This window comes from Ixodes scapularis, unplaced genomic scaffold (assembly GCF_016920785.2).
Source record: "Ixodes scapularis isolate PalLabHiFi unplaced genomic scaffold, ASM1692078v2 PGA_scaffold12__126_contigs__length_90152505, whole genome shotgun sequence".
In the NCBI taxonomy this organism is placed as follows: Eukaryota; Metazoa; Arthropoda; class Arachnida; order Ixodida; family Ixodidae; genus Ixodes; species Ixodes scapularis.
The window spans coordinates 8,881,656-8,909,640 of record NW_024609838.1 but is presented as its reverse complement, the minus strand read 5'-3'; the positions used below and the strand labels follow the sequence as shown (position 1 = coordinate 8,909,640).

The window sequence follows — 27,985 nt, the reverse complement described above, 5'->3', positions numbered from 1 at the left end:
AAGCAGACGAACTTGCGATCTGCATTGTGCAAATCTGTAAAGCTTATAGGACGCGTGTGACGTCAGAACGTTCTACGGACCATGCGACGGTTCGGAAGTATGGCGGAATCGGACCAGGTGCCGTGATTGGCCCCGGAAGTCGGATAGAGCCGTTTTGCCGAAGCGTCGTATGACCTGTATGACGTTTTCCCTCGCGTGCGCGTGTGTCTTGACTGTTATGGCCTCGTGTGCGGACCTGTATAGATTGCTCCAGGCCATTACAGTTCTCGGCAACACTGCGATTTTTTTTGTAAGAGGAGAAATTTTTGTGAGAGGAGAAAGGAGAAATTGACCATTTTCGTGAATATATTACTTAACATTCCGTGAAAAAAACCACACAACGAAATAAAAATGTATATTTTTTGTACAAAAGTTTAATTACTGACTTCTGATATTTTATTATTGTCATCTAAAATATTTCTAGGGACCATTGCCATGTTCGTTGTTGTTCAGTTCAAACTCCCTTTCTTTTTTTTTTGGTGCATGCTTTTAGGCATTGATATTTAGGAAATTTCGGGATACTTTGAGCGGAATGATTAGAGCCTAGACGTAAAGCTATGTGCGTTTACCTCAAATACCGTAGCAAAAAAAGAAAAAAAAAAGCTCGGTTTTTTGCGGAACCTTCACGCGTTCGATTAGGATATTCGTAAGTGCATCCTCAACTAGCTTCGTGTCATACACGTTCCAAACGCCAAAAGTATTGTATATTATATTCCTTCGACAACCAAATTATGCAAGAACTACTTCGCTTAGCGCACGAACAATGTGCAAACCTCGCATTTATCTCGATGCGACTATAGGGGTGTCGCGAACCAGCCGAGGTTCGAGTTCGGCCAGGTTCGACTTTTTCGAAACTTTAGTGGAAACTTCGACGAACCTTGTATTGAGGTTCGACTCGTGTGCGCATGCGCGACAGGCTGGCCAGTTGGCTTTGGATTGGATGGTGACGGCTAAGGGGAGAATTAAGGGCAGCGCTGATTGGTTATTTCAGTCAATGCAGTACAAGAAGATTAAGTTATTAACTTATTCAGTGATTAGAATTGGTTTCTTTTACTTTCAACTGTTCATAAAATAAAATAACCGTTTGCATAAAAAAAAAATTCTCCAAACCTAGACATGCTTGTATCAAGGTCTGGCCACAGTGTCCACAAAGTCGAACCGGTCGAATCTGGGGAAAAGTTCGAAGGTTCGTCGAACCGGTTCGACCCAGTCGAACCCCGAAAGTTCGACCTAAAAATCCGGTTCGACAAAAGTTCGCGACAACCCTAGCGACAATGGGCAAATAACTGCCTTTGTCTCTATACCCATTGTTAGAAAGCGTTCGAACGACAACGCCGGCGTCCAGCGCTCGGTGTTTGCTTCGAATAGTGAAAACATTTCAAGCATAGGGCTCGGTGCTGTGACTTTCCCGGGTGCTCTCATCTCCTACCCGTATATATTATGAACTGCAAGTTCTTAAAAGGAGCAACAACTTAGCGACATACCTTGGAGACGCGGCACATGGGCGCGAGCAGTCTGATGGGACTCTTGATGTGAGTGATCGTTGACACTGGCGCCAGCGCCGCAAAAACCGCTATCTGAAACCGGACATATCAACACTGTTACAAGGATACAAAACTCAATTATCCATTGATCCCAAGATCTCGCGTTAGTAGTTGTCACATGCTGAAGCGCCCTCCGCTGGCTAGAGAAATAGCGGACGTGTTTCGTCGAGGCAGAAGCTATTTTAACGTCTGCCGTCCAAACATATCTTAAAGATTATTGAGAGGTTCGTGACGTCACTTCTGTAAAATGGTAAAATAGTGACTTTACTACGTTCCCCGGTAAAGTATATACAGTAGCTGATGCCAGAGTGTCGAACCGATATTTTTATCGGTTCGGTTCGGGTTCGGGTTCACGGCTTTCGGTTCAGTTCCGGTTCAGTTCCGGAGCGCAAAAAATAACGGTTCAAACCGGTTCGAACCGGTTCGAACCGCTAAATTGAGAATATATTTTCCGCGTTGTTCTGTCAATAGGCACTATTTAAGCCGTGAAACTAACTGCTGTAAACGACCTGATTTTTGCGAGGATCTATTTTTGAGAATTTCACTAATCGCCTACGATTCGCGAAAAATTAGTCTCGCGAACAATTTCGGTAAAATGTAAACACATTAAAATTTATATTGAGATTCCACCGCGTCGAGAAAATTACAACCCGCGAATTATTCCAAAACTTCAGCTTTGACCTAAATCGCGAAATATTGAGCCCACGAAAAAATAAGTCGTTTACAGTATATAGTTTTCGTTTCTATTCGTTTGTTCAATCCAGTTTTATTTTCAGGTACCAAAATTATAAAATTCTGTTATTTATTCCTACACAACAAGAAAAGAAAATCTAGATTAACATACAAAACGTCGTGTTTATACGACTCAACATCCCTTCGTTTACCAGAGTCACATACATTGTACCTGAATCGAAATGTTTTCGCGAAATGAAGTAGGTTGCCTAAAATACCCGTTATTGGTACAACTTTGTATCGCAGTATTAGATGTTGAATCGTGGTTTTTCTCTTGAACTAAGGAATAAATTACAGTGAATAAAACCATGAAATGGGCACCTCGGTGTCATATATACCATAAAATGTGTTTTACGGAATACGTTTCACAATATATATATGATGACGAGACGACTGAGCTTAAGGCAATATAATTTTCAAAATGTCAAGAAAGTCACGGGACAAGTCCTTCCAGTCTATATTTTATAGAAACACTAAGCGACAATCGCAATGCTTGTTTTTCTAACTAGCATTGTTTGCTCTCAGCACCATGATGCGGGCGACGAATCATGCGAAAAGAAATGGCTGAAATGGTTCACTCTAATCTATGAGCACCTTCGTACTGAGATCGAATCTCACCTAAAACAGTGCTTACCCATGTGAACATTTTCTTATGTTGGATAAACTGGCATAGCCTGGATGTTGAGGTTTGCTCTTGACAAAATGCCGGCCCATTTAATTTGCAAATAAGCATCACCCTCGCTAATTGATGATTTTTGTTAATTAGAACAAAGTGGGATTTCATGCTCTACTCAATTCGGAAGCTACTTAATCGGACACTTTCTGAGAGTTTAAGTGTGCAATCGACATAGTTCCACCATTCGTTCCAGTGAAAAAACGCGATAATAAAAACACATACAAAACGCGATAATAAAAACACATACAAAACGCGATAATAAACTTCTATATATTTGAGAAGTTATTTATGCGTGAGGAGCACATAGTTATTTAAATTAGCTCCAAAATAAAAAAAAAATTATTCAAAGCTTTTCCAAATCACCTATAACGTGTCTATAGAGGATAAAAGCGCCGAAAAATATTTGCACAACATCTTTCAGATAATTTAAAAATGCACTTACTTATATATCTTTGAGGTGAGGATCTTCTATTTATGCTGCCAATTCTTCAGACAGGAATTAAGTATATTTTTATTATCAATCAATAAATTTGACTTTATGAAGTTCACATAACCGCCTGAGACGGACACGGAAGGACGATATTCGAAAATACGCCAGCTGTTGAGTCTTCGGCAACGTGCTTTTGTTAGCTGTTTTGCAGTGTAAAATACTGGGTTGCAGGGTATGCGAAAAAACACTGTGGTCACATGATATATCGGAAGGCAAATACACGAAAGGGGCAGAAGTAAGGAGATGACACGCAATTTTTTTCTAAATAATCCCTTACACAACGCTTTACTGCAAAAAGAGATGCATAGAAATGCAGAAAATGATATTCCTAATTAAACATAGATTCCGCGCAGGGCAAACGAAGATTTTTAGAACCGTAATATAAATCACTTTTGAGGATCAGCTAGCCTCAGCTCGAAACGTCGCGAGATACTACCTCGGGAGGCTAATGTTATCTTAGGTTTTACGTGCACTTGTTTTGGGACCTTACCTCACGACTTTGTTCTTTATCAGTCATGTGCTCCAACATTTCATTAGACTGCCGTATATCATGGCGAGACTGCTATAAATACTACACAACTTTACACCTTGGACGTCTACTGCTGGTGTTGCGAACGTCGCACTTCACCAGAAAGCTGAAGTATTTAACATGGTTTGCACGTGACGTAGTCACACTCTGGTTGTCATTGCGAGTTGTTCTTGCTGAGAAAATCAAATCCGGTGGGGCAAAATGCACGCTGCAAAAGTTTCGCGCTCAGTGCAAGCTATGTATTTGAGAGGCACACATTTTTCTTTTTGGTGCATCGTCGTTAGGCACGGCGCGAGTATCTGGCACGACAAAAACGTGCTTTCTGGCAAGAGTGTTTTTACAAATAAAAGTGTTACCAACTACCCATCTGTCGCTATCGTTTCCAGGCCACGCTTTCTAGTCTGAACCGAAAATGCGGGCCAGAGGAATCTTTACGACACAGAATGCTTTAAAAATACCCCCCTCCCCACTCCCCTTTTTTTAGTTGCTCCTCAAGATACTTTTTATTCCTCAGGGATTGCCTGCTCCGTATTGAGTGTTGTTCACTCGACAATTATATTTGTGCCACTCGTTAACAGTAATTCTTCCTTGCTTTTACTTTGCACCATACTGTGAAGTTTAAACAAAATACAGGGCGGTCGAAACTTGGAGAACTTGAGAACGACACTCCTGTGAGACTTAGAGCGGCTGCCAACGTTCGGCTATCCCCGTGAGGCCACTAGGACCTTTCTTCTCAAGTATCCCTCCCGTACACACTAATAGTTCCATGTAACGTCGGACTAATACGTCACATTTAGACCCTTTAACACTTCTATTCTCGGGACAACTTTCTGATGCAGTTCAGCAATAACGAAAACATGTTTGGGAGCCTCAATGGTGTGCATACATGTAAAATGGGTCGTGCAGCATTTTTTTTTTTTACCTTAAGTTCAAAAAATACCGCTAAGATGCAATCCCTGACGTTGATATTTTGCAAAAGCATCCATTAGTTTGCCCCTCGGCGAAATGGCAGACAGTCGAAAGAAAGAAATGAAACAGCTTTCCCCTCCTCAACCCGCAATTAAAGCTATCAGCCACGTGATCTGATCCTAATATATACACCGTCAGTGTTTATCATAGTCGTACGCAGGGTTGGCAAAGCAGAGAGCATGGGCTGATCTACAGATATAGTTTTAGTAGGGCTATAATGCCCGAGCCCCACTAAAGTGACAAACAGAAACAAATGACAGCGGCTAGCCTTAAACCAGAGTATTTCGCGATTTGACAGGTTTTGTAGAATAAGGAAGGCTATTCTCAAACACGAGTATCATGCACACGATGGTACCATTTGCAGGCTTTAAACGCTCGTGCTAACTTCGCGAGCACCGAACAACTCAAAGCCGTATAGAGGTACCATCGCGAACATGCTGCATGTGTCTGAGGCTTATCGCTGTTGTTTGTTTCTGTTTCTAGCTCTAGTGGGACTCGGGCCCATCATAATCTTTGAGTTGAACACGAGCCGTTACCCGAATGTTCGGCGATGCTGGTTGTCATGAACCAGAGCATTCAGCTCGGGATCATGACAATAGGGTACATCATGGTGTCACGTTACTCTCAGTGCGAAGTTGTGATGTCATGTGACGTCACGGTATCAACAACGTTAATAGATCTAGCGACGTCCTCAATTTGAATCGACTTAACGCGGTGAGTCACGTGACGTCACGGGGTCACGTGATGTGACATTACTTGACAGCATGCCTTGACATCGTGACGTCACGTGACGATGTGACACATGGCTAATCATAGTGCCAATAAGAAAGCGCCGCAGAAAACCAGGATTTATTATACATTGCAATGCTGTATACGACGATTTGATCAATACGTAGAGGAATACACGTGCCAATTTTTTATTCCCAAATAATAAATTTGTAATACTAACAACAAAAAAATAACGTGAACCGTTTTGAACCGGTTACCGTTATTTTTTTTCCGGTTCAGTTCCGGTTCAGTTCTAAGATGGCGGCGAAGATTTCGGTTCGGTTCAGTTCCGGTTCGGCTAAAAATAACGGTTCTGTTCCGGTTTTCGGTTCGGTTCGGTTCCGGTTCGACACCCTGGCTGATGCATCGATGCAGCCGTCGCCGTGGTTTACCATTTCGTGGTTTCGTCAGTTTCGTTTTGTTTAGTTTCTGATGGTCGGTGTTGTGATGACGTAGTGACGAAGTCATCTGTCGCCGTGTCGCACGTCTAAGAAGTTTCGGTAAGCACTTGAGATGTCTCATAGCGAGTTCGTTTCACGGCACTCGTGCCCACGCGTGCCCACTCGCAGCGTGGAACGGGTTCGTTTCGGCCGGCACTCCACGAGTGGTTGCACTCCCCGAGTTCGTTTCAGCGCTGACACCCCACGCGTGCGTGCACTCGCTGCACCGAGAAAATCGGGAGTGCGCCAAAATGCAATCCCGTCATGCCTCGCTCCGGCGGGGCCGGCGAGGAGCGGGAGCAGACGACGAGGGTTCGTCTGCTACGATGTGTCGCGGAACCGAACGGAAAAAAAGTAGATTTTCTGATAGAAATCGCGTCCCGCGGGCCACGAAATCAAACGCGAGCTTGAATTGTGAGCGTCTGCTATTTCCCGAAGAAAGCAATTGACAACCCGTGATTTATTTGCAGGTTTTAAATCGCTCTGTTGCCGTACAAACGCTGAAATATACCAGTGTGTAAAGGAATGCTCAGAACAAACGTAACAGCGGCCCCCGAGATATCTATCACCATCCGTGTGCGGGGGAAAAATTTAACATTTGTCGACAAAGCTCCCCCAGCAGAAACGTCCGACTGCTCAATAAGCATCAGAGAAAGCTAAAGATGGTAACTTTACCCGAGGATTGGGCAACATCATCATGTTTAACATTTACCTACGTCAGCTAACTTGCCCCGTCGTATTTTGTTCGAGAATGTTCTCTTTCTCGACGCCCTCACCAAGGCTAATATCTGATCCACCTATAATGACGATCCAAATAGAAAGTCCCAGTTTTGCTGGATATTCCAACAGGCTATTTTTAAGCCGCACCCTTTCAGCGGTTCACGCATAATACCATGTTCAAACGGATCATGCTTGTGCTCGGACAGCATCATCAGTTTTCTTCAATGTAAACGGTTATAAGAATTGAAAGATCGCAACCAGCTGCTTTGTAGACAGCTGGTTGCGGAAATTTACGCCGTCTGTAACTATCTCTACGGCAGCCGAGCTGCTTGAAGTCATCGCAACTATAAACTACAGGTTGCAGCGACCAACGTTTCTAGATAAACGTTGGTAGCGACTGCATTCTCGCATTCCCACGCATCACTCCGATCAGAAAGGCGCTAGTTTCGGTTTAAAGTCGGTACCTTTTCTACAACATAGATGGCGGCAGAATCAGTCTTCTGCACTCGGTGCATTTGGCGAGTTCGTTTGAGTCCAGTTTTCCGTGCAACACTCTGAGAGTGCGATGCATTCTGGGAGAGAACTCGAACGGTGCCAGTGCGTGTGAAACGAACTCGCTATTATTCAGCGTGTGAGTGTGCTTGACTGGTTCGACAGTTGGTCCTCTCGGACGTGGCACTCCCGGTGGCGATGTTCTGCAGCCCTCGCACGCCATTTCGGCACGCGTTCCACTGAAAATATTGTCTACAACAAAGGCGAGGCGGATATCCCTCTATCCTGCTTGCACGTAACAAATCAGTGCGTACACTATAGGTAACTCTGAGAGTTGGGCACGCTTTTTGCGCCTCCACGCCTCCACTATACCGTGCGAGTTCGTCTTCGTGTGTGGTTGCGAAGTCTCGCTTGGCATGTGGCTTCCGCACTCTCTTTAACCGGGTTTTCTAAGTTCGTTGTTTTGTATAGATATTATATTTTTTGTTTGTGCATAACGAGTGGGTCATCTACAAAACGATCGAAATGTTCCATCAAATGTCGTGAAACGAAAACATTGCCTCCTTCGTGTTTCTTGACCGGTACGTGCGAACGTACGACTATATATAAGGTTCTGACACACCGAGCAAAAAATTCTCATATTGCAGTCTTCACCGAGGTTGTATGAGATATAAGAAATTTTCGACAGCAAATGTCGTCCAATCAACTGCAAATTTTATGACACGAGATTCAGCTTCTTTGTATATTTAAAACACCTGAAATAAATAACAAAGATCAACGGTGACGCATTCTGTAACGTATATATAGCTCAACCGAGCAAACGTTACGTGCGGCCTGATAGCTGTTGTTGTGCTTTGAGAAGCTTCTCTTTTTTTTTCTATTCCCCATCACATAAAAGGTAATAAAAACTGCAATTGACTGCATGACATTCTTATTCGGAAAGTGCGTGTTCAACAGCGACGTCGTATGCAAGCAAGATTATCTATTTTTGACCTCCACTTCCGGTCCCTTTCCTGTCCATTTTCCGAAAGTCCAAAGTTATAAGTTTAAGACGTCAGAATAATAATAAAACAGACATTTTAACGGGGACGTCAAAATGTGTTCACGCCTTCAGGAGGTGGTGTCAAGGACGTCCAAATAATTCTTAAAATTATTTCGAACTTGGACGTCGAAAAAGTCACCGCCTGCATCGCTAAACATTGACCCCGTACGTGAAGACGTCCCAACATGGCGCTGTGCTCCAAACAAAACGTTGCTAGGGCCGTTGCTACGGACAAATGCAAGGGTGCTCGACGCGAGATTAGAATTTGTATAATAACAATAGGTGAATCATATGTTGTGTTTTTTATATCAAACCATGAACACTTTTGCTATCGTTTCAGTGCCGTATTGTGACCATAAAAGCAGGTAATCAAGTTTTACTACAGTTATTTTCTTCGCTGTTGACAACTAGATGACTTAACATCATTTGAGAGAAAACATATAACATTTCCGTGGGCCCACTGGGTTTCTTTTTCCCTGCTGGAGCCCACGACTGCGTTGCATTGAGTTGGTGAGAAACAAGAAAACTTCTATTCTCGGGGACAGCTTTCCGCAGTATTTGGGAAGTGCGCTAGTGCGTAGAGCCGTGCCAGAAGGGCTTTGAGGGGGGGGGGGGGGGGGGGGGGGGGGGGAGGTGAAAACAGGGTGTCATCACGTAATTATGATAAGTGGCAATGACGACGTGAAAAGTGTATCTACGTTGACGTGCAAGTATAGGGTGGTGCAGGCCAGCGGTCGTTTCTAATAGCTGTGACGACACAGGATGCAGTTGCTCCAGTGCACACTCGTCTGGTCTAGCGATCTCTCAGCAACAACTAAACTTACCTGATGTTTTTACCTGATTCATTATGGTCGCTATTTTGGGTCTCGCTGATATCGTAAGGACCAATAATTTTTGTGTTCTCACTGTGATGGTGCGCCAAGCAGGTAAGAAACACACTTCCATATCGCGAGCCTGCAAACACAATTTTCGTTCCCACACCGATCGTCTCAAAGACAAGTTAATTGCCTCTTCGTTGCGGTGCACGTCAATCTGCAAAATCAAAAGGAGAGTCTGACGCTCTTGCCGACGCAGTACCTTACAATTTTGCAGGGGATCTCCACACGCGTGATGATTTTCGCCAGACAGAATCCCGTATCGCCCTCAAATACAATTAGCTTTCATCCCTCTGATTAGTTTTGTTAGACCTGCCGTATTCCTAATACACACCGATCGAAATCGTATTATAATCCGAATGACTCTAGCTGTTGCAGACGACGTACTTGAGTCACTCCTTGCGCATTCGTCACGTGTTCGTCGTCTGCGGCAGGCATCTCGGGACGTCTCGAAGACCGGAAGTTGTCGGCCAACATTTTTCAGAAACAGAGGATTCTCGGCTCTGTCGTGGTAAGTGTGACACCCAGCGCTTCCTATATCTATTCTTTTAATGCGAAAGCATTAACTGTCTCATGAAGCGAGCTGACGTCATCAGTCTGAAAAGCGAAAGCGGCACCTAGTTTCCTTCGGTTCCATTGGCTGGCAGGCGTCAACGGGGCTCCCATTGGCCGCTGCGCTCGTCAGTTTCCACGACCGCACACCCCATGGCGCTGCGTGTCCATCAGCGCGGTGCGTCCAAGGTCACCAGGGGAGCACACGCGCTGACCGGCGACGAAAGTACGCGCAGCAGACGAAATAAGGGAGTGGACGAGCGGCTTGCATGCTTTCGCATTCACAACTCATAAGAAGGGCTTAGGTGTAACTCGAGTTTATTTAAGCGTTTAAATCCCACGTTTGATTTTCAAACCAACATTCTTTCGGAGCGAAATCCAATGATGTATTCGTCCATAGCAACGCCCCTAGCAACGGCCTGGTTGGAGCAGTGACGTCACGCTAACGGGGTCAATTGACATGCTGACCAAACCTGGGAAAAGGTAAGAATCTGAAGCCGCACTCCTATTGACCATACGTCATAAGAGTTCCTCAGAGAATGTCTGCAAACTGTTTTTGTAAGGGACAAACAGAAACATGAAGCTGCATGTGTGTGCTTGTGCTCTCTGCTTCTCCTTTCTAGGATTAAAATGAGTTTCATATTCTTTTATTATTATTGTTAAAGTGACTCGTTAGATTATCAAACAAAAGCAGACGATTGACAGAGGTCGATATTGTATTTTTGATGGCTAACAACAACCTAACGTTTCTAAACGCACGACGACTATCGACGATGTGAAGTGAAGATTTGGACGGGTTCGGGTGTATACCTTTCGGTTGTACTCTGGCATCTCAGAGAGCAGGACAAACATGACCATGGTTCCCTGCGAGTGGCCGACGTAGAAGAGCTGGGGCATGCCGGTCTCTTTCAGCACGAAGTCCACCATGGCGGGTATGTCGTATATTCCCTGCTCGTGGAAGCTGCGACGGCGAACAGTAAGAAAAAGCGCTCGCGCAACACCTCCTAGAAGGCCTGCTTCCTTCCTCCCCCAAACGTCATCGCTTGTGGGCCAACCCGAAATTTGCGTTAGCACCTCCGCTAGCGCGTCTCTCAGCTTCTGACATGCTCCTGGACGAGTAACCACCAGCGAAACGAGATGGTTCGCCATTTTCGATCTCATTATCCATGGGCAGCCTATAGGAAATTGCACAATCAGTCACCTCGTACGAAAAATGAAGAACAAATCGAAGGGATGGCAAACGCTGCGCAGTAACAAGCCATAAAACGGTTGTTCCTGTTCAGAGGTGAAATATTCATCCCAGATCCCGTATACGTTTAAACTGCCCTGATATAGTCGGCCAAATCCTCCCTGTACACTCGCGAAAGAAATTAAAAGAAAGACAAATTAAGATACTGCTTTGAGGGGTTAAACAAACAAGAAATATTATCACGTGAGCGGACCGGATTATGGAAACCAAGAAATCACGTAGCAGTACCTTGGCGCTTTTTGAGGCTTGAGTTGGCTGCGAAGAGTATATAATAGGCTGTTCCTAACCATGTGTACGCCGAACCAAGAAGTTGTTTCGAACATTTTTTTTCTTTAGTTCTTATATATTTCGTCACATGTACCTTCCAGTTCGATATCTAGAGGTTACACCTGAAGCGCGAAGGCTCGTTATAAGCTGGTGGGAAGGACGTGAAACGAGAGTTAAAAACTGGAAGAGTCATATATAGTTCCCGCCGACGTGTTAGCCTCAGTTACTCTGCTCGTACCCCGTACAAAATACGTGGCGTTCGTTACAGACGCCATGACAGAATTGTGTCTGCAGACTGTTTTTTTTTGTACGATGTATTAGCATGTATGAACGCGGTATAGTAGATCGTTCCGATAGCTTCGATAGTGATACCCTCTGCGCATGATTTTATATTTGGTATTGGGTGACACTATCGGAGCGCCAAAACGATCTACTCTCGCGACCGGTTATAACAAAGTCGGTTATAACGAAATTGCGGCTACAGCGAAGCCATCACGATTTTTTATTCCCTTTTTGCACTTTTTTCAATGCAGTTGTGTCTGTTTTTAGCGAAGGAAATTGAGCGGCTCCCGCAGATATAGCGAAAACAAATTTTGCGATAATTAAAAAAAAAAAAAAAAGAATAAAATTCGAAAATTTGTTTAAGTCTCGGCCGCGGCCAAGAAGCCACTCAGAACAGGCAGCAGAAGATGCTGGAAGGGCCGCCGGCGGCAGTCTCTGTAACGTCGTCTGCTTCCCGCTCCTTATCTGGGAAGCCGCTTTACGGCATTACCGCATCGCACGGGCAGAAGCCCTCGTCGCATGCCGATAGGAGCGCCAGCGACAACGTGGCCAGTGTATCGAGGAATTTGGGCGGAGAGACGGACACGTTTGCAAAAGGTGAACGCTTTTGAGTTTTGGCTCCTTAAAGGGCAACTCCACTCCATTTTCACAACTTTTGGTTTATGATCTGTTTAGTCGAAGCCGGCGACCCTGAATCACGATATATAATTTGTTTTTCGGTAGTGTGTATGGTTTTGTTTATATCGCGAATCCAAGAATCGTTCCGGCGGCACGGCAAAACCGAAACTACCGGCTGAAGCAGCTTGGCAACACTGATACTAGTGGCGCGTCGTCGGCATGACCTAGTTCTCGTCCCGCGCTTCTGAGCCGACACGCCGACGCACCGACAATATTGGCTCAGTCGCACGTGGAGTTTCAAAACAGAAGGTTACATGCACGTTTTCTTTTTTTACCGCTTCACTTTGTTAATATGCACCAAATGTAGTAAGTTTTAATGTGTATTTATAAATTCGCCGGCTGAAAAGCGAATCCGACTGCTATAAATATGACGCGGTCGGTGCCGGCGCAGCGTGACTGTATTTGTTTTTTGCTCATGGACCGAGAGAAGACGAAATAATGGGAGATAGATGGACAGATGTATCCACAAGTGGGCTAAGTTGTTAAAGCCAAGGTGCCTTTATGTGCACGCTAGTTAGATCAGCCGCGACTTGCTGCGTCCGGCCGATCGTGCTGGAGCAGCGGGCGGATGGTACGCGAACAGCGACGGCACCGCATCGTTCTTCAAAGACGCATGTTTCGTGGAGAAACTCGCAACAGTCAGCAGCCGCAGATCCCGTGTGTAGGCGTCGGACGTAAAGTGCTGGGAGCAGAGCTTCGCGTTGGAGCTCGGAGTCAACGGTCTTCCGAAGTCTATCCGGCGAACGGCACCGACCCATACCTTGTGCCTCTTCCGGTCTCTTGTGAACTGGTGGAACCGCAGCTCCGGGTTGCGCACCGGCTTGTTGATGCAACCCACAGCATTACAAGTCGTGCTCGACATTGCCCAACGCGAGTCCAGCGAGTCTCTCCGGCTCCACGACGCGCGCGTGAGCGAGCAGCACCGCTTTGCTCTCTTCCGTTCTGTCGCGGAAGCAATGCTGGACGCTAATAAAAATAGGGGAACACAGGATAATGTGGTAAACACGCCGTGCCGTCAGCAGAATCGCAGAATGCCACGGGAAACGAAGCGTTCGCGGCGACCGTACGAGAGCGTAGGACTAGAACTACGTCATTGCCCAGTGTTGCTTCACTAGCTCACCCGGTGCCAGCGTTGCTCACCCGCTTTCGGGCCGCTAACCGAGCCGGGAGAACATTTTTAATATTGGTTTTAATCGGTAACGCGGCGTCGGTTTGACGTAATATTTTGGGTATGACCGTATTTTGACCTCCTAAAGCGATATCAGTCATTTCGATAGGGTCGACTTTTTGAGTGGAGTTGCCCTTGCAGCTCGTTTTGCAAACGCGGCCCACAAACCACTTGACCCCCCAAGCAAGCAGTTACCCCATCTCTTAATTCTAGGCTCTCTATACCGACGACAGACAAGCTTGAGCGCAAACTCGGCGCTTCGTGATCCGCGTCTGCGTTTGGTCGGCGAGGTCGCTCTTGCGCGGAAGTCTGCTTCGCTTAAACACCGGTTCGGCGAATCATCGCCATTCAACGCCCGGCACCGCCGGCACCTCAACGGGGAAGACGAAGGCAGTGTCCTTGAATCAGAAGCGTGCCATCCGTCGCAGCCGTCGACGCGGTCCGTACGTAGCGGGATCTTTTTTTCGATCGGAGCCTCTCGCAGTTGGCGTGAAGCGGCTCCGATCTGACAGAGGACGCGTGCAGGGAAGCCTCGACCGTTTTCTGCGGACATGCGCCCTTGAGTCGTGACAACCCGTGTTACCTTTTTTTCCCATGTTATTTGTACGAGTTCATATACAATGAAGAAGCGGATATAGCGAAGCGATTTCCAATTCCCGTTGACTTTGTTATACCCGTCTCGACGGTATTAAAAGTCTTTATTAAGAGACAGAGTGTGTTTGGGGTTACAGGTTGTAACCATTGGTTTACCTAAACTGCCAGAACTTTGACCTTCCGTGGATAGACAGCGTCCTGTGCTGTCTTGAGTACGTGTTACCACGGACGTTCCCCAGCCAGACGTCGAAACCGTGGTCAGCCAAGATGAAGCCTGCACAAACTCATCGCGGCTCAGTAAAACGAGCCTCGTCAAAAAAGCGCGAGTGGTGCAACAGTTCATTGTACTTTTAGTAACCATCGTTAAGAATTGCTGATCCTTGACGTTCGTAGAACCTACTAAACACGCGTTAGATTGGTTTATTGTTTTTCTTTTCTCTCCACGCAATCGGAAATATACAAAAAAGAAATTTAAGAAATGCAACTAGAGTTTCCCCTTACCTCCTTTCGCTGGTAACCGAAACAAATGACCATGTGATGAATAGTCACTGATGTAATAAGAACGGCAAGGAGGTATTTCAGTCTTCCCGCCTTGAGCGCGAGCTTAACACTAAGGTGTGTCGTGGGCCTCGATCGTGCACGTGCAGCCAAAGCACGACTGAAGGCCATTCGGGCACGCGCTGGACATCCCAAAAAGACGCCCAATTACGTTCTCATCCTGGCAGTCCCTACAGTGCTGATTAGAGGATGCTAATCATCCTCTAATCGATTGGCGTAGCACACAAGGGTACATGCCGAATTCTAGGCATCGTTAGGGTTTGGCAGGTTTGGCTATTGCCGTCGTTGGAGCGTTTGGACATATACGCCACTGTCCGATTGCTTTCCGAGGCATTAATTGTGACAAACCCGATTCACAGAACTGCTCACGCAATGCTCGCGGTCGATCTACGAGCCGCACATTTGACTATCGTCATCGTGGGTAAATGTCCGTGACTGCGTCAACACCGCGGTTCCTATGATTTCGTCATTAAATTTTACAGTAGAGGAGGTACCATTAAATTGTCCACGATTGCGACAAAAGGATTCTCGGTTAGTGCCGATACGAGCGGGTATGCCTGGATGGGTCACAATGAGCTCGTGAAGAACGATACCTCTGCCCCACGTGCGTTTAATGTAATGTACACATCGAATGTCATTAAATGATCGGCGAATCAGCCCAGCCGAAGCCAAGGAGAGCAACGTAGTGCAAGTTTCAGAATAGAAGGGTGTTATACAACGCGTGCTTTGCCATAATTGCGCCTGGGAGTGAACGCACCCTAAAAAGTCCCAGGTCAACAGCCTCATTCCACTCGCTAAATTACCCGTTACAATGAATGCATAAGCGTCACAGAATTTGAGGAAAGCCTACAGGCCTTGGGAACAGTCTAGAGGGTTTTTCGCGCGACACAAGGGACAATCACAAGCGAGTAGACACGGACAAGCGCTTGTGATTGTCCCTTGTGTCGCGCAAAAAACCCTTTTGACTGCATCATGAACCAACTAGGCCAACAACAAGTTTTAATAGGCCTAGGGAACGTTTAGACAACTCTTTGTCTCTTTCGAACTGTTCTCATTTTCATTGGAGCAGACCGCAATACCAGGAGTTGTTCGATAGTTCATCTCTTATGAACTGGGTGCAGGGAGCGGACTGCCGACGGCGGGCATGAGACCGGAGTCACGAGGCCTACCTAGGCTGTCCTTGGGGTAGTTGATGACCCAGTCCGCCGCAGAACACAGCAGGCCGTGAACGACGAGCACCGGCGGCTTGCCTCCGCTGACACGGGGCTGATCTCTGCCCCAGGGAATTCTCTGGAGCCCTAAAATGTAGCCGTCTTTCGTGGTGATGGAGTACTCCTTGACCGGGTAGCCTTTGGACGCGATCAGCTGGCTCTTCGGAGGAAAAAAAAAATTAGCAACTTGGCAATCTTTCTTCTTCCTTTTTTTTTTTAAGAGAGAGAGAGAGGGGGGAGGGTGGACAACGATGACAGCTGCTCTCAAGAGTATTGTACAACGTTGTCAAGAAGCATGAGATTACGCGCATCACTTAAAGAGAAATTCAAGCGGTTCTGTATTTGATAAAAAAAAAACACTCAAATCGTCTTCATTTGGCCGCCAGGATCACGAATATCGAGATTATTTTTCAATTTGGTATACACGGAGGCTGCAGAAAATAATTTTTAAATTACCGTTGAAGCTTCTCTTTCCCGGGGCGTGGCGTCATATATGGAGATTTCGGAATCTCTGCTCTCGCGCATCTTCGGCGCCTATTAAAGCTATTTTACGCGCACTCTTGCTATTTTCAGAAACGTCAGGAAAAGACGTCAAAACTTGGTTAACAGAATTCGTAAAAATGAAGTTCAGACTGTTATTTAACTGCTTTCTAGCAAACTAATTGAAGCTACAGGTTCCCTAGCGTCGAAACCAGAAAAAAAAAAAAAGCTAAGATATTAAGTTCTCAAAATTAAAATTAACTGCAGAACTAAAGACTAGAAGATTCTGAGTGTCTGATCTTACATCACTGTGACGTAATAGGTACAAACTTAGTATGTAGATAAGAGATCGGTGCTAAGGCATCCAGGTGTCTACAAGAAATTCCTGTACACCGTATTTTCAAATTGAGATTCGTTAGGCCGGGGTCCTAGTGGCTAGCACATCATGTAAAAGACAGACTACAGAGATCGCCTTGGGCGTGGCTCTTCCCTGTACGACGATCCCGTCAGATTGGTACAAAAACCTGTCTCCGACGAAGCGTACAAACTTCAAACGCGTCCGCAGGTTTTTCCCTCATCATGTCCTCACCTAACACGATGTCTTTTTCTTCTTTTATCATTAAGTGCGAGCAATGTGACCGCGTCTTTAACGATAGTTAGTGAGTGTCCTTAATTGTATAGTACAAGACTGACCACATTCCTTAAGCAGTCGGGGTCCCTCGAAGCCAAGAGAGCAAGGCATTCGTCCCAGAGGTTTCCCAGCATCAGGAGCAGTACAGTCACCAAGAACGGCATCCCTCGGACCAGTCCAGCCATAATGTATGTCGGGCACGCCGAAACGATTGGATAAAATCCGCTGTTAAGAGTGCACCAGTGGTAAGAACAACAAAAGCACCCCCAAAAGTTCTCCCTCCACGGAAACGCTATCTCACAGAGTCGCCGGCCGAGATCGGAAAAGGTGCATCTACGGCACTGACGGCCACGTTGCCTCGCGACAAACTTTAGCTAAACCATGCAGTCAGGGTCAGTCTCAAGCCGAGCACAGGAGCATCGGCGTTTGAAGTCATTCCACAAAGTGGCCTAAAGCCCCGTACATCGTACAAAAAACGTTCGCTCCAGACACGAGGACAAAAGACCTTGCTGACACGCTTGACATGTTTGCTTCATACATGCTTTGAACATGTCTGCAGACGGTGAATCAACGGGCTTTTAACGTCCTAAAACAGATAGAGTTTAGTTTAGAGTCATGGGGCCCCCCTGTGGGAGAGAAAGACGCTGGCCCAGCCCCGGGTGCACAAGAGGGAAACACTCAACTGCTAAACCCGTCTAAAAAAAAAAAAGAATTTAGTTGTTGTTTTGCTGTTTTTTATTGTTGTTTTTTGTTTTTTGCTGGTGAGCAGCGCTGCGTGGTTCACGTTAGTTAAAGACCCCAGATTAGCGGTGTTACTGCACTGGCTCAATTTCTCATCTACAGGTAAGAAACAGGTCACCCGTTGAGGCGTACTAGCATCGAGGTTGTCGAAACATATAAGCAGTACAGTTTTCTTTTCCACGTAGACGTCGGCACGACGTAACACTGGCTTGCGGTAATGAGGGTCTATCAGGGGCTTCTGGCGTATTCTTAAAGGGGCCGTGCAATAATATTGGCTATAGGAATGCTTCCCACTTTAGAGAAGCCCGCAGGCACGTGGGATCGAAGTACACTCGCACGCAACTCCGCAGTACAACAAGTTTCTTTGTCGCCGCGTTATTTCGAGGATAAAAACGTACGTTTTCTTTCAGTCTCTCCGCATAACAGTTGACCAAGTAGCAGGAACCGCTTCGTTGGCGTTGTCCACAATCCGATCCCCACAGCTTCGTCATGAAGTCTTGCCATCCCCGCCGTGTCGATGTTTAAATGTGGAAAAGAGCACAGCGTGAGCATTTCGTTTGAGCTCGTGACGCTCAATGCCTCCACATATGCAATCGGGGACGCGGCTCCGGCACAATCGCTGCGATCACGTGAATAGCCGAACCTTAACAATCTGCGCAACTCAGCGCTCGTCCCGTGCTTTGCCAACTCCACAGCGTGGCAATTCTAAACATTAGTAAGCTTTTATATTTTGTTTTTAAAGCGGAGCTGTTAAATGCTGGGTTCCCCAGGATCGTGTCCGTGTATGTCGACACAAACCTACCTGGACAGCTAGCGCCATCTATAAGCGACGGCGGCAAGTAGACAACCAGTACGGTTTCCGCCGTCGCTCGTAGATGGCGGTAGCTGTCCAGGTATAATAGAAGAATGGATAGTTGGGCGCGTTCGTATGATCTCTATGGGCGCGTTGGTGGGAATTCACCTTAGGAAACAGCGCGAAAAACAGACGACGAAGAAGAAGCACACAGTGTATCGAGTACAGCTCCGCTGGTCTTCCTTCTTCACGAGAGTGGAAAGGCTGAACGATCTTTGGTATTGCGTATTCGAGCGAACGCAAACACTGTGCGTTAGCGTTGCGTGTTCCCCACTGCTCGTGCGCGGAGCGGAAACTGCGGTCTCGGATTTGCGCGTAGTGACGACGGGCACGAGCAGCCTGGACTAGCACGCAAATATAACGCGCGGCGCTTGCGTTTGCTTTTGTACGCATTACTGATACTCACAATTGGCGGCACATATAATTGGCTACAGATCACGTGGTCGCTTGCACCAGCGACGAGTTGAAGCGGCAAACGCCGCTTGTTTTTCTTCGATTTTTGTTTTGTTTTTTAAGAATGACATCAAGAAATAGTTTTAAGCGGTATTTATTGAAAGTACAAAAATAGTTGCAGAGCCAGTAACTTGTATGTGACTATATATATATATATTTATATATAATGCAAACACCGTCTTTCTTTTCCTCAAAGTTTGTTCAAACCTAAAATACCTAAAATAATCTGGAATAGTATTAAAAAACAAATCATCTATCTGCCAGTTAACTGGATCAAATAATTGACTCGAATAGACTGCATAAGGCTCGTCTTGCAATCCATATGACCCTAAGCCCGTCTCGTACTCACCTGTCGAATTCCCCTTTCAGCGAGAGTCGGCAGCTGCAGCCTAACCGCACTCCCACTTGCAGACGACCTCAACGTATCTGTTTAAAGACCGCGTCACGAAATCCATCACACAGAAACACTAGAAAAACGACGTTGCCAACTCGGCGTGGTGTCTTCGTTGTCTTGTCCCCCTCATGTCTGTGTTTCTGCGCCATTTTTGTGTCCATGGCTCAGCGTAAGGCGTCTCCACGTGGGCTTTGCTTAGTGAAGTCCGCGGTGTAAGATACACAGCAATACACAGATACTGCAACCGTCGAGTTACGTCAAGTTTTGCGAAGGAAAGATTGAACGAAAACGCTCGCTTTTGTCCTTGAAATGATACCGCAACAAACGAGTAAAAAAAAAAAAACCCATACCATTTGAATATTGTTGCACCGCCCCTTTAAATTTTGATGACAAAATGATGCTTTGTCGACTCTGAAGAAATAGTGGGAGGGGTATTTTACTGTCACCATGAAACGCGAGCAGATGACGCGGGCAGCTTTCCCGCAGAATTTTAAACTCTCGCTACTTCTCGTTCGGTCAGCGCAAGCAAGAAGCATGAAAATATTAGGCAAGCCTCCACGAAAGGATTGCTTGCGGAAGTTCAGGGTGACATCATGCTCTCTTATGCTTTCTGTATAATGAAAGATTCTATTAAGAGAAGTACTTTAGTTTGAAACGACATCGCATTTACGGTACTTTAAATCAAGTACGTTTCACCCGCTGTACCTACTACTTTACTTCAAGTACATAACGTCTCATTTACTTGGTACTTGAATCACGTTTTAGGTGTACTTTACCCAACCCTAGAACAATATTACTAGAATAGTGATAAAAAAAAAATATAGTGCATCAATGTAGCTCCCTCCGTCAGATATCCCCAGTTATTGACTCTAATTGAATCTTTAAAACGCGCAACCTTGAATCTGACTCGCACTCACCTATCGATGTCCCCGTTCAGAGGGAGTTCGCAGCTGCAGCACCGCTTCACTTCCACTTGCCGACGGCCAGAAAAAAACATATTTATTTGCGTCGTGGAATCCATCACGCGGAACAACTATGGCCCACTTTGCTATATGTTTATTTTCTTGTTCCGATATCTAAGCCGCAGTCGAACTGCTCGCACGTCGTATATGTGCATGGAGCGCAAGTTCGTCTGCTTCTGTTGCAGGAGTTGTAATGACGTCAGAACGCCGAGCTCTGAGTGGTTCTGAATGAAGGATAGTGGGTAGACCTCAAAGTAGGTTGCCTTGAGGTCTACCTACTATTCTTCGATCAGAGCCAATCAGAACTTGGGGTTCTGACGTCACAACAGCTCGTGCAAAGGAAGCAGACGAACTCGCGCTCCATGTAGGAAAGGCACTGCGTTCTCCGCAGACATGACGGCAGAATTACCCGCGGAGACGCGGCTCGAGCGTAGGTTCCAAGCAGGTATGCTTTATATACATTCGTGTGCGCTTCGAACATGTTTGCACACGCTTTTTGTATGAAATGTGAAAGAAGCACACTTACGAGGAAGAAACACGCATCAGACAGCGTCTGCAGCAGAGTGTCTTTTGTCCGATATATTTGCAGTGTGGCCACGGCTTAAACCACCAGAGCGATGGTATTTTTCTAACGTTGCTCTATACCCTTATGGCTACCTCCCTGCCGGGAGCCGTGGTGTAGGAGAACGCGCAAGATAACTATTGCCATCATTGTTATTATTTTTTTTTTGGGGGGGGGGGGGAAGGGGGGGGCGCAGTACGAGTATGGTAGGCGAAAACGCTTTCTTTGCGGTATTTTCAAGGTGAAATGCACGCACCATCTATAAAAAAAACAATCGTTTATAAAACTGTAAAAAAAATAGGTTTTTCGATTTAAAAAATATAAAGAATGATGCGCGAAGAAATAAGAAACACGGACATGCCAAAGTGTCCCACGGCTCCGCGACATTTTGTGGTCTCTCGTTGTAAGGGAGTTTACGGAGTGTTAAGACACACGGTCGTCAGAGTCTGAAGTGTGTGAATCAGCTATGTGGTTGTGTCCATCGGATGCCGATTTTAGCAACCTCGTTACACCATGAAACGAATGAAGAGAAGTGAAGAGAAGCAAGAGAAAGAGACTCAGAGAGAAAAAGGGAGAGAGGAAAAGGGGAAACGAAGCATCCTAGTCCTCGTGTACGTGCGGACGTATACCTGCGCTCCGTACAAGTTTGCTGTGGCACTTTGGTAATGCCAAGAAACCTGCAGCCATTCTTTCAACATAGTACATTTTGTTCCCGTAATAACTCGAGTTAGAGGCGTTCCTATATTTTTTTTTATTGACGTGCGTGAAGGAAAAAAAATCACATAAAATTGCTAGATAAACGTAACGAATAAGTTATGTCGAAGCCGGTTGCCCCGTGAAGCAACGCGCGATAGAGCTGACTTTGGGCACAGGAGCTGGCGATGGGACGTCGTCCGCGGAGAGAAGGCGGGCCTTGGCGGCCATGGCTGCACAGCAGCAAGGCACGGCAGGTCTCATCTGCAATACAAATGCGATACTACATTAGTTCCTTTTGTCACGAAATTACGCTTAGAGTATTTGTGAGGAGAGATCAATACTGATACTGAACAATTTTCAGAGTAGTGGAACCAAACCGAATCCTGTCGTCCTTTTGGCGACCGGAGTAGAACAACATAATGTTGATCTTTCGGAATGCGCGTATCAATATTCCGTAGCCGAAGCTGAAATACGATGCAGCCAGTTGAGAGCATAGAGATCTTGCGAACCAGCATTTTGTCTCTCCTTGCTAAAAGAGGTTCCGCCTGCTTCGATTTTCTCTCGGTTTCGACAGACATGTTGGCCGACTCGGTCGGTGCTTGGGGCAAAACTAAACCGCGGTCACACGATTCCGTCAGCTGGAACTTTTAACGCCGAATACGTTAGTTCGTGACTGGGGAAACTCGATGAAATCGTAGGACGCAAAAGTGTCACGGAAACGAAGTCATAAGTCGCGTGACTATACTTTCTTTCACCTTAGCTCCGAGCGCGACAGATGTTACGAGCCCAAGGGCCAACGAAACAGCGCAAAAAGCGCAACGTCATGAGTGCCCTCTGCGCTCGATGGAACGACCCGGCGGAGGAACACGTACAGAAAGACTGCATGCGAACACCGGCTGGTTTTATCAGCTGCTGAGAGCACGCCATGATGTCGTGGCCTTTTCGCTGTTTGACCGTCCCTTCGACTCATAACATCGGCCAAGCTTGGACCTAAGGCGAAGGGAAGTAAAGTGACTTCATTCATAACGTGACGCAATTGGCGACGGTGATAGTGTTGACTAGAGTGTTGACTTGTACTCCGACGTTGAGCGGAGCGAACGCGGCGTAGCACAGAACGCGCGCCTTTGAATGGCCGGCGAGCAGGAACTCGATATCTGCGACCAATCAGAATCTGCGTGAGCTGCGCTACGCAGTGTTTGTTACTCTCGATGTCGGAGTATAACGGAGCACGATGGGGAAAACAGTTCAGAAAACGCGGAACACGAAGAGGAACATACACAAGAGGTATGTTTCACTTTGTGGCCCGCGTTTTCTGAGCTGTTTTCCCCATTATGTATAACGTCAACCAACTGGTTCAGTTCACCACCTTATTACAGTATAACGGAGCCTTTACTAAATGAATCGACGGCCGACATGTGACGACGTTTTAATAAATGGATTAGGCTTATTACGAATTGGTTATACATACAGCCTCGATCATCTCCTCTCCCGTAGCTCTCCTTCCCATTCTCTTTTGTCACGCGTGGAACACGACGTTGGAGCCAAAAGTTCATAGAGCGCGCCGATTGGAGGTCGGCAAAAAAGCGCCAAGTCATGGTTGTGATAAGCCAATCACTGCGCTCCGTCAACTAGGGCGCTAACTTTGTGTTTGACGAGTTCAGAGGGCCTGGACACGTTACCACAGAGGAAGTATATTTTATACCCGGTTTCACACAATTCGGACGGCAGCCAACGTCTGATGGATATAATGAAGCGGCGCCAAAATTGCCTCGTTGCTGCGCTCGTCCTCTTTGGGCATTCGCCATCTCCGGCCCCTCGATGTAACGCCCTCCAGACGGCCTTTAAGGGAAGACGATTAAAGGGACGACTGTATACCTTCCCGGACACGGCGGCAGGTAGCACTTGCGGAGTCTGGGCGGCTCGGGGCGCGGGCAGTTCGAGTCGTGGACTAGGGAGAACAAGGTCTGCGTCAGGGGCCGGAGGCAGGCCACCACGCGGCTCTGGTGAGACGGGGACCCGCACGAGCGAGAGCAGGGACTCCAGGGCTCCGTGTGCCACCTGGAGAGAAAGAGGTCCCAAAGGCACGATGAAGACGAATCGGTCAATGCAAATGGGAGCAACTTACCTGCCGGAGCAGGGTTCCGTATTGCAGGCTCCGACTCCCATTGCCATGGTGGGTCGGAGGGCAGGGTCGCAGAGGTCGTCGCTCACTCGGTTTCCGAGTACTTGGCAATGGACACTCGTGTTCCGAGTCCCTGCGTCGTCATACGGACACACGTTACCAAAGAGCGGGGCAACCCTGGCTTCACCAGTGGTCATCGCCCTACATCACCCTAGTGTCCCTACGGGGCTTCACTATAGTGTTTGATAGACCGACCTCAGCGAGCGTTCCACGCATGCATGACGCCGCCATGGTTGTATTTTCACATGGAGGCGGGCGAATGTGAACGGGTCAGTTCTTGCCGTTTCGTGTTCTATTCGTGCCGCCCCGCACCGGGGTTGTGGCACGTGCGGAAAGACTACAGTTACCATTAGAGCCACTTTATGAGCTACGTGCGCTCGGAGTATCGGCACCCTGTTCCCCGATATTCTTGGGGGCGCCGCCTTTCAGGTGCTTTGCAAAGCAGACGCAACTGCCGATTGTCATGATTCAAAAGTGCGACTTCCTCAGCATTAGATTCGGTGTTCGCTCATGTAATATTGCTTTGCTCTGTTGTGAACTGTTTAAACACTTGTAGAGGACGGAAAAGCGTTTTTTGTGATTTCAGATAAAGGTTCAGATAACTGGCAACCACAGTTTTAAGCATCAAGATGTGTAAGTGTCGTTACTCTGAAGCGTAGTGTATTTAGTGGCGCGAGTTGCCACGATGCATGCCGTCAGCGGCGGCGTAGCGAAACTGGCTGGTGAGATCGGTCTATTTGGCACCGCTTAACAGGGCAACTTTGGATGGATGAATGCTAACGGCTGTACCCTTTATAACGGGCGGTAGCCTGCGCCACCTAGGCTAGAAATTAAAAACCAAACCAACAACTTATGTTCCCAAGAAACATCCCAATTACAAGCGTAATTATGTGAAAAAATATACGTATTTGAATGCATCGCACTAACAGACATCGTACTACTTACAATTACTCCGGTGTCTGTCGTTGGTACGGTACCTTCTACAGAACCTGACAGGGCGGAACTGGCTGTCCAAAGCTAGCCATAGACGTAGAATAACCATGGCACATTAACAGCGGTGTGAAGGACGCCATGTTTCAGCCGTATTTACATGCTAGCGTACACGACTTTGTATAAAAGAGTTACGCATGCCACATCAGCTCTAAAGGCAAAAAGTAGCTAGCCTACAGTCTGAAGTCAAGCTGAAGAGTTCCCATGACGTAAAATCTGGTTGTGTAAAGAAACATTAAAGATCCGGCATGAATGTCTAAAAACTCAAGGATTTAAAATGGTGGTTAGCGAAATAGTAATGGCTTAAACCATTATTTTTCTTTCTCCACGTGCCAAGCAGTTTGATAAATCCCCACGTACCTCCTCCGCACGGCAAGGTACAGTCAGACATGATGACCTTCCAGGCGAACGGCGAAACCCTGGCCCAGGTCTGGTTGGTCTGCAGCCACCAGAGCGGCACCATGGGTCCTCCGAGAGACAGCGGTCGCCTCCAGAGCTGCTGTTGCTGTCCGCTGTGTCGTTCAGCTCGGTCGTGGGCGCTCCTCTTGGTCCGACGGCGACGTCGTTCTCGCTGAGGAGGACGGGGCTGAACAGCCTCTGAAGATGCATCAACAAAGACTGCGGCTGACCGGGAACGCAATCAGGTTTTTCTTTAAGCCGAGGTTGCACTGCTTATATATCATGCAGAATATGGTCTCCAGACACTGCACAAGGCGTGTTTTTTTTTTTCCTTGTATAACGGCCCTGTAATATTTGGCATAGAAAAACTGTCGGCGGACATGTCCGAAGCAAGTATGTGTATGAAGCACGTGTTTCGAACATTCTTGAGGAGTGCCCTCGTATACTTGTGTCTTCATGTTTTACAGGGAACACCGTGTCTTCTGTATGATTTACGAGCAGTGCTACAGGGCCTTTCTTGTTCTCGCTTCCTGCTGGACTTATCGCACACGGCGCTGGACATCTAAAAGCTACGGATTCTGAACTCTGCCTTTTACGGCGAATTATCCCGTATTTTTAAAAGGCTCCCGAGTATTCCTAATCATCTGCATTTTTTTCCTCTCAAACCGCCTTGTATGGGCACGCGTCTGATCACCCACTGACCTGTACTTAGGGTTACTCAGTGAACATAATAACAGCCAGGGCAAACTCTGGTGAGATTTATTTTGCTTAAAGGCTCAGCTCCTTCAATGTACTTGAACCTTCACTTCCACCCAGGGCCGTACCCAGAAAAAAATTTCGGGGGGGGGGGGGGGGGGGCGGGGGGGGGTGAGGTTTCGGGGACAACGGCGGCCATTTTGAAAGTGTCTGTTGTCTTGTTTTCGCCTATCAATCATGTGCATCGGTGGCATATAATAGAGAGTTACAGCAAACCGGAGAACCGGTCCCGGTTTGGTACCCGGTAGCCGACCGGCGCCTCTGCGCGTGCGCAGAGGCGAAGATTAAAATCGGCTGGCTGTCAGTGCACCGACCAGGGCCGTACCCAGCAAAAAATTTCGGGAAGGTCAGCACCCCCCTAACCCCCCCCCCCCCCCCCCCCCCCCCCCCTGGTTACGGCCCTGCTTCCACCCATCTCCGTCCTACTAGCCCATTCTTAAAACAGTGTCTCATTTCTGTCATTCAAATTTCGTACTTTTACATTAAGGAATATACTTGCCTCGGCCCTTATGTTGCTTTCTACACGTGCAATTTTCATAACTTGGTTTTGACTTACACCGAAGTATTAAACCAGCGAACAAGCGCTGGAAGTAAAACAGTTAAGGTATACCACGCTATTCAGAACGGGCCATTGGTAGCATGTAGATTTTCGTGTGTGTGTTTTTTTTTTTTTTTGTTACTTATTAGAGTAGGGCTTTTTCAAAAATAAACTTGCCTTCCTCCAGTGGCGTCCCTTCGTGCGAAAACCTCTGTAAATAAGAAAATAGTAGGATATAATGAACGTCGTTTTACACAACGAAACGATGGCGACACCCTTCCTTCCACTATACCTTGTTACACGGGCACACCTAACCGCAGTAAACTCACCTTTCTCTGCTCTTACGCGACAGTTACCGCACTATACCCCCGAATAGTTATTTCAAAAGAAGTGAAGAGCCCGCGTGCATTGCGTTGATGGGTATACTCAAGATGCTCAGGCGCACGGACACAAATATATCTCTGACTGCATGCATAGCCACCAAATGTTGTCCGCAAGTATTTGTACTAACTGGGGCTTCGCGTAACTGCAGTTAAGTGTGCCCGTGTAACCAGGGTATTACACAGCCAAATTAAGATCTAAATGTTTAAAATAAGTTAAAGCTTCTTTTCTCATGCTGAAAATTTGCGTGTCGAAGCCGTCTTCCAATCCAAAGGGCGCTCCAAGACGCACTGTTTTTCTCCAGAGGCCAATGTTACTAGCCCTTTGCTCTAATCCCGAGGCTTCTACTATAAAATGACGAAGCACTATACTGATCAACCTTCAAATTTGCTAAGGCCAGGAGCTTGAATTCAAAGTTTTGGCAGTGGTTCCCTCTTTGCGATGGTTCGTAAAGCCGATGTGAGTCCCTGATGGACCTCACGCTTGTAGCCTTCTATGTAGTACACCTTAAAGTGACACAGAGTGTAAACTCCAGTAGGCAAGCAAGAGGCATACTGCTTCACACTGGATATAATATAAACTATGTGTACCAGGCTATATATTTGGTCGTACCTACTCTAGTCATGTATCACGATGACTGAATTGTCACTATGTGAAGGCTGTGGACATTCGCGACGTCAAGCTAAACACCGCCAAACGGGTCGAGTTTAACAGGCAGGAACTCACGGCCACCAGCAGTGACCAATCGTCGACGTGACGTCGTAGACAGACCCTTCTGGACAGGTAGTTAAGACAGCTTACCTGACAGCGCCCGCTGACGCAGTAGGCGCTGCCGCGCCTGCCGCTGCAGTCCGTTCCAAAAGGGAAGCGGCCCTCTTCGAAGACGTCCATCTGGTAATGAGTGTCCTTCCAGACGCGGTCCTGGCAGGCCACCACGCAGGCCACGTGGGGGTTGCCTGTGTCCGCAACGCGGAGGAACCGCAAAGGTCGACTTAGCTTGTTTCATCCAATGCACCCTTCTAGTATACGATGAACGTGATTCCGAATGACGTGTTTAACGTCCAGCTCCAGACTCGGAGCGAAACTAGAAGT

The 27,985-nt window shown here is 46.9% G+C and overlaps 2 protein-coding genes across 2 annotated transcripts in view; both read right to left on the bottom strand.

Annotated features, from left to right (window-relative positions):
- Window positions 1-19,488, bottom strand: part of LOC8035128 (lipase member J) — a 35,338-nt gene extending 15,850 nt beyond the window's left edge. The window contains exons 1-6 of the mRNA XM_042289312.1: window positions 19,428-19,488; window positions 18,126-18,145; window positions 15,834-16,035; window positions 14,263-14,380; window positions 10,679-10,829; window positions 1,520-1,616 (exon numbers count right to left, since the gene is read on the bottom strand). Of these exons, the coding sequence (XP_042145246.1) occupies window positions 1,520-1,616; window positions 10,679-10,829; window positions 14,263-14,380; window positions 15,834-16,035; window positions 18,126-18,145; window positions 19,428-19,488 (649 nt within the window). The remainder of the gene's footprint in view (window positions 1-1,519; window positions 1,617-10,678; window positions 10,830-14,262; window positions 14,381-15,833; window positions 16,036-18,125; window positions 18,146-19,427) is intronic.
- Window positions 19,489-21,683: 2,195 nt separating this feature from the next.
- The window catches only part of LOC8024858 (A disintegrin and metalloproteinase with thrombospondin motifs 16), a 95,959-nt gene continuing 89,657 nt past the window's right edge, over window positions 21,684-27,985 (bottom strand). The window contains exons 20-25 of the mRNA XM_042289406.1: window positions 27,695-27,849; window positions 26,690-26,723; window positions 25,180-25,416; window positions 23,773-23,902; window positions 23,523-23,705; window positions 21,684-21,908 (exon numbers count right to left, since the gene is read on the bottom strand). Of these exons, the coding sequence (XP_042145340.1) occupies window positions 21,905-21,908; window positions 23,523-23,705; window positions 23,773-23,902; window positions 25,180-25,416; window positions 26,690-26,723; window positions 27,695-27,849 (743 nt within the window). The 3' untranslated portion in view covers window positions 21,684-21,904. The remainder of the gene's footprint in view (window positions 21,909-23,522; window positions 23,706-23,772; window positions 23,903-25,179; window positions 25,417-26,689; window positions 26,724-27,694; window positions 27,850-27,985) is intronic.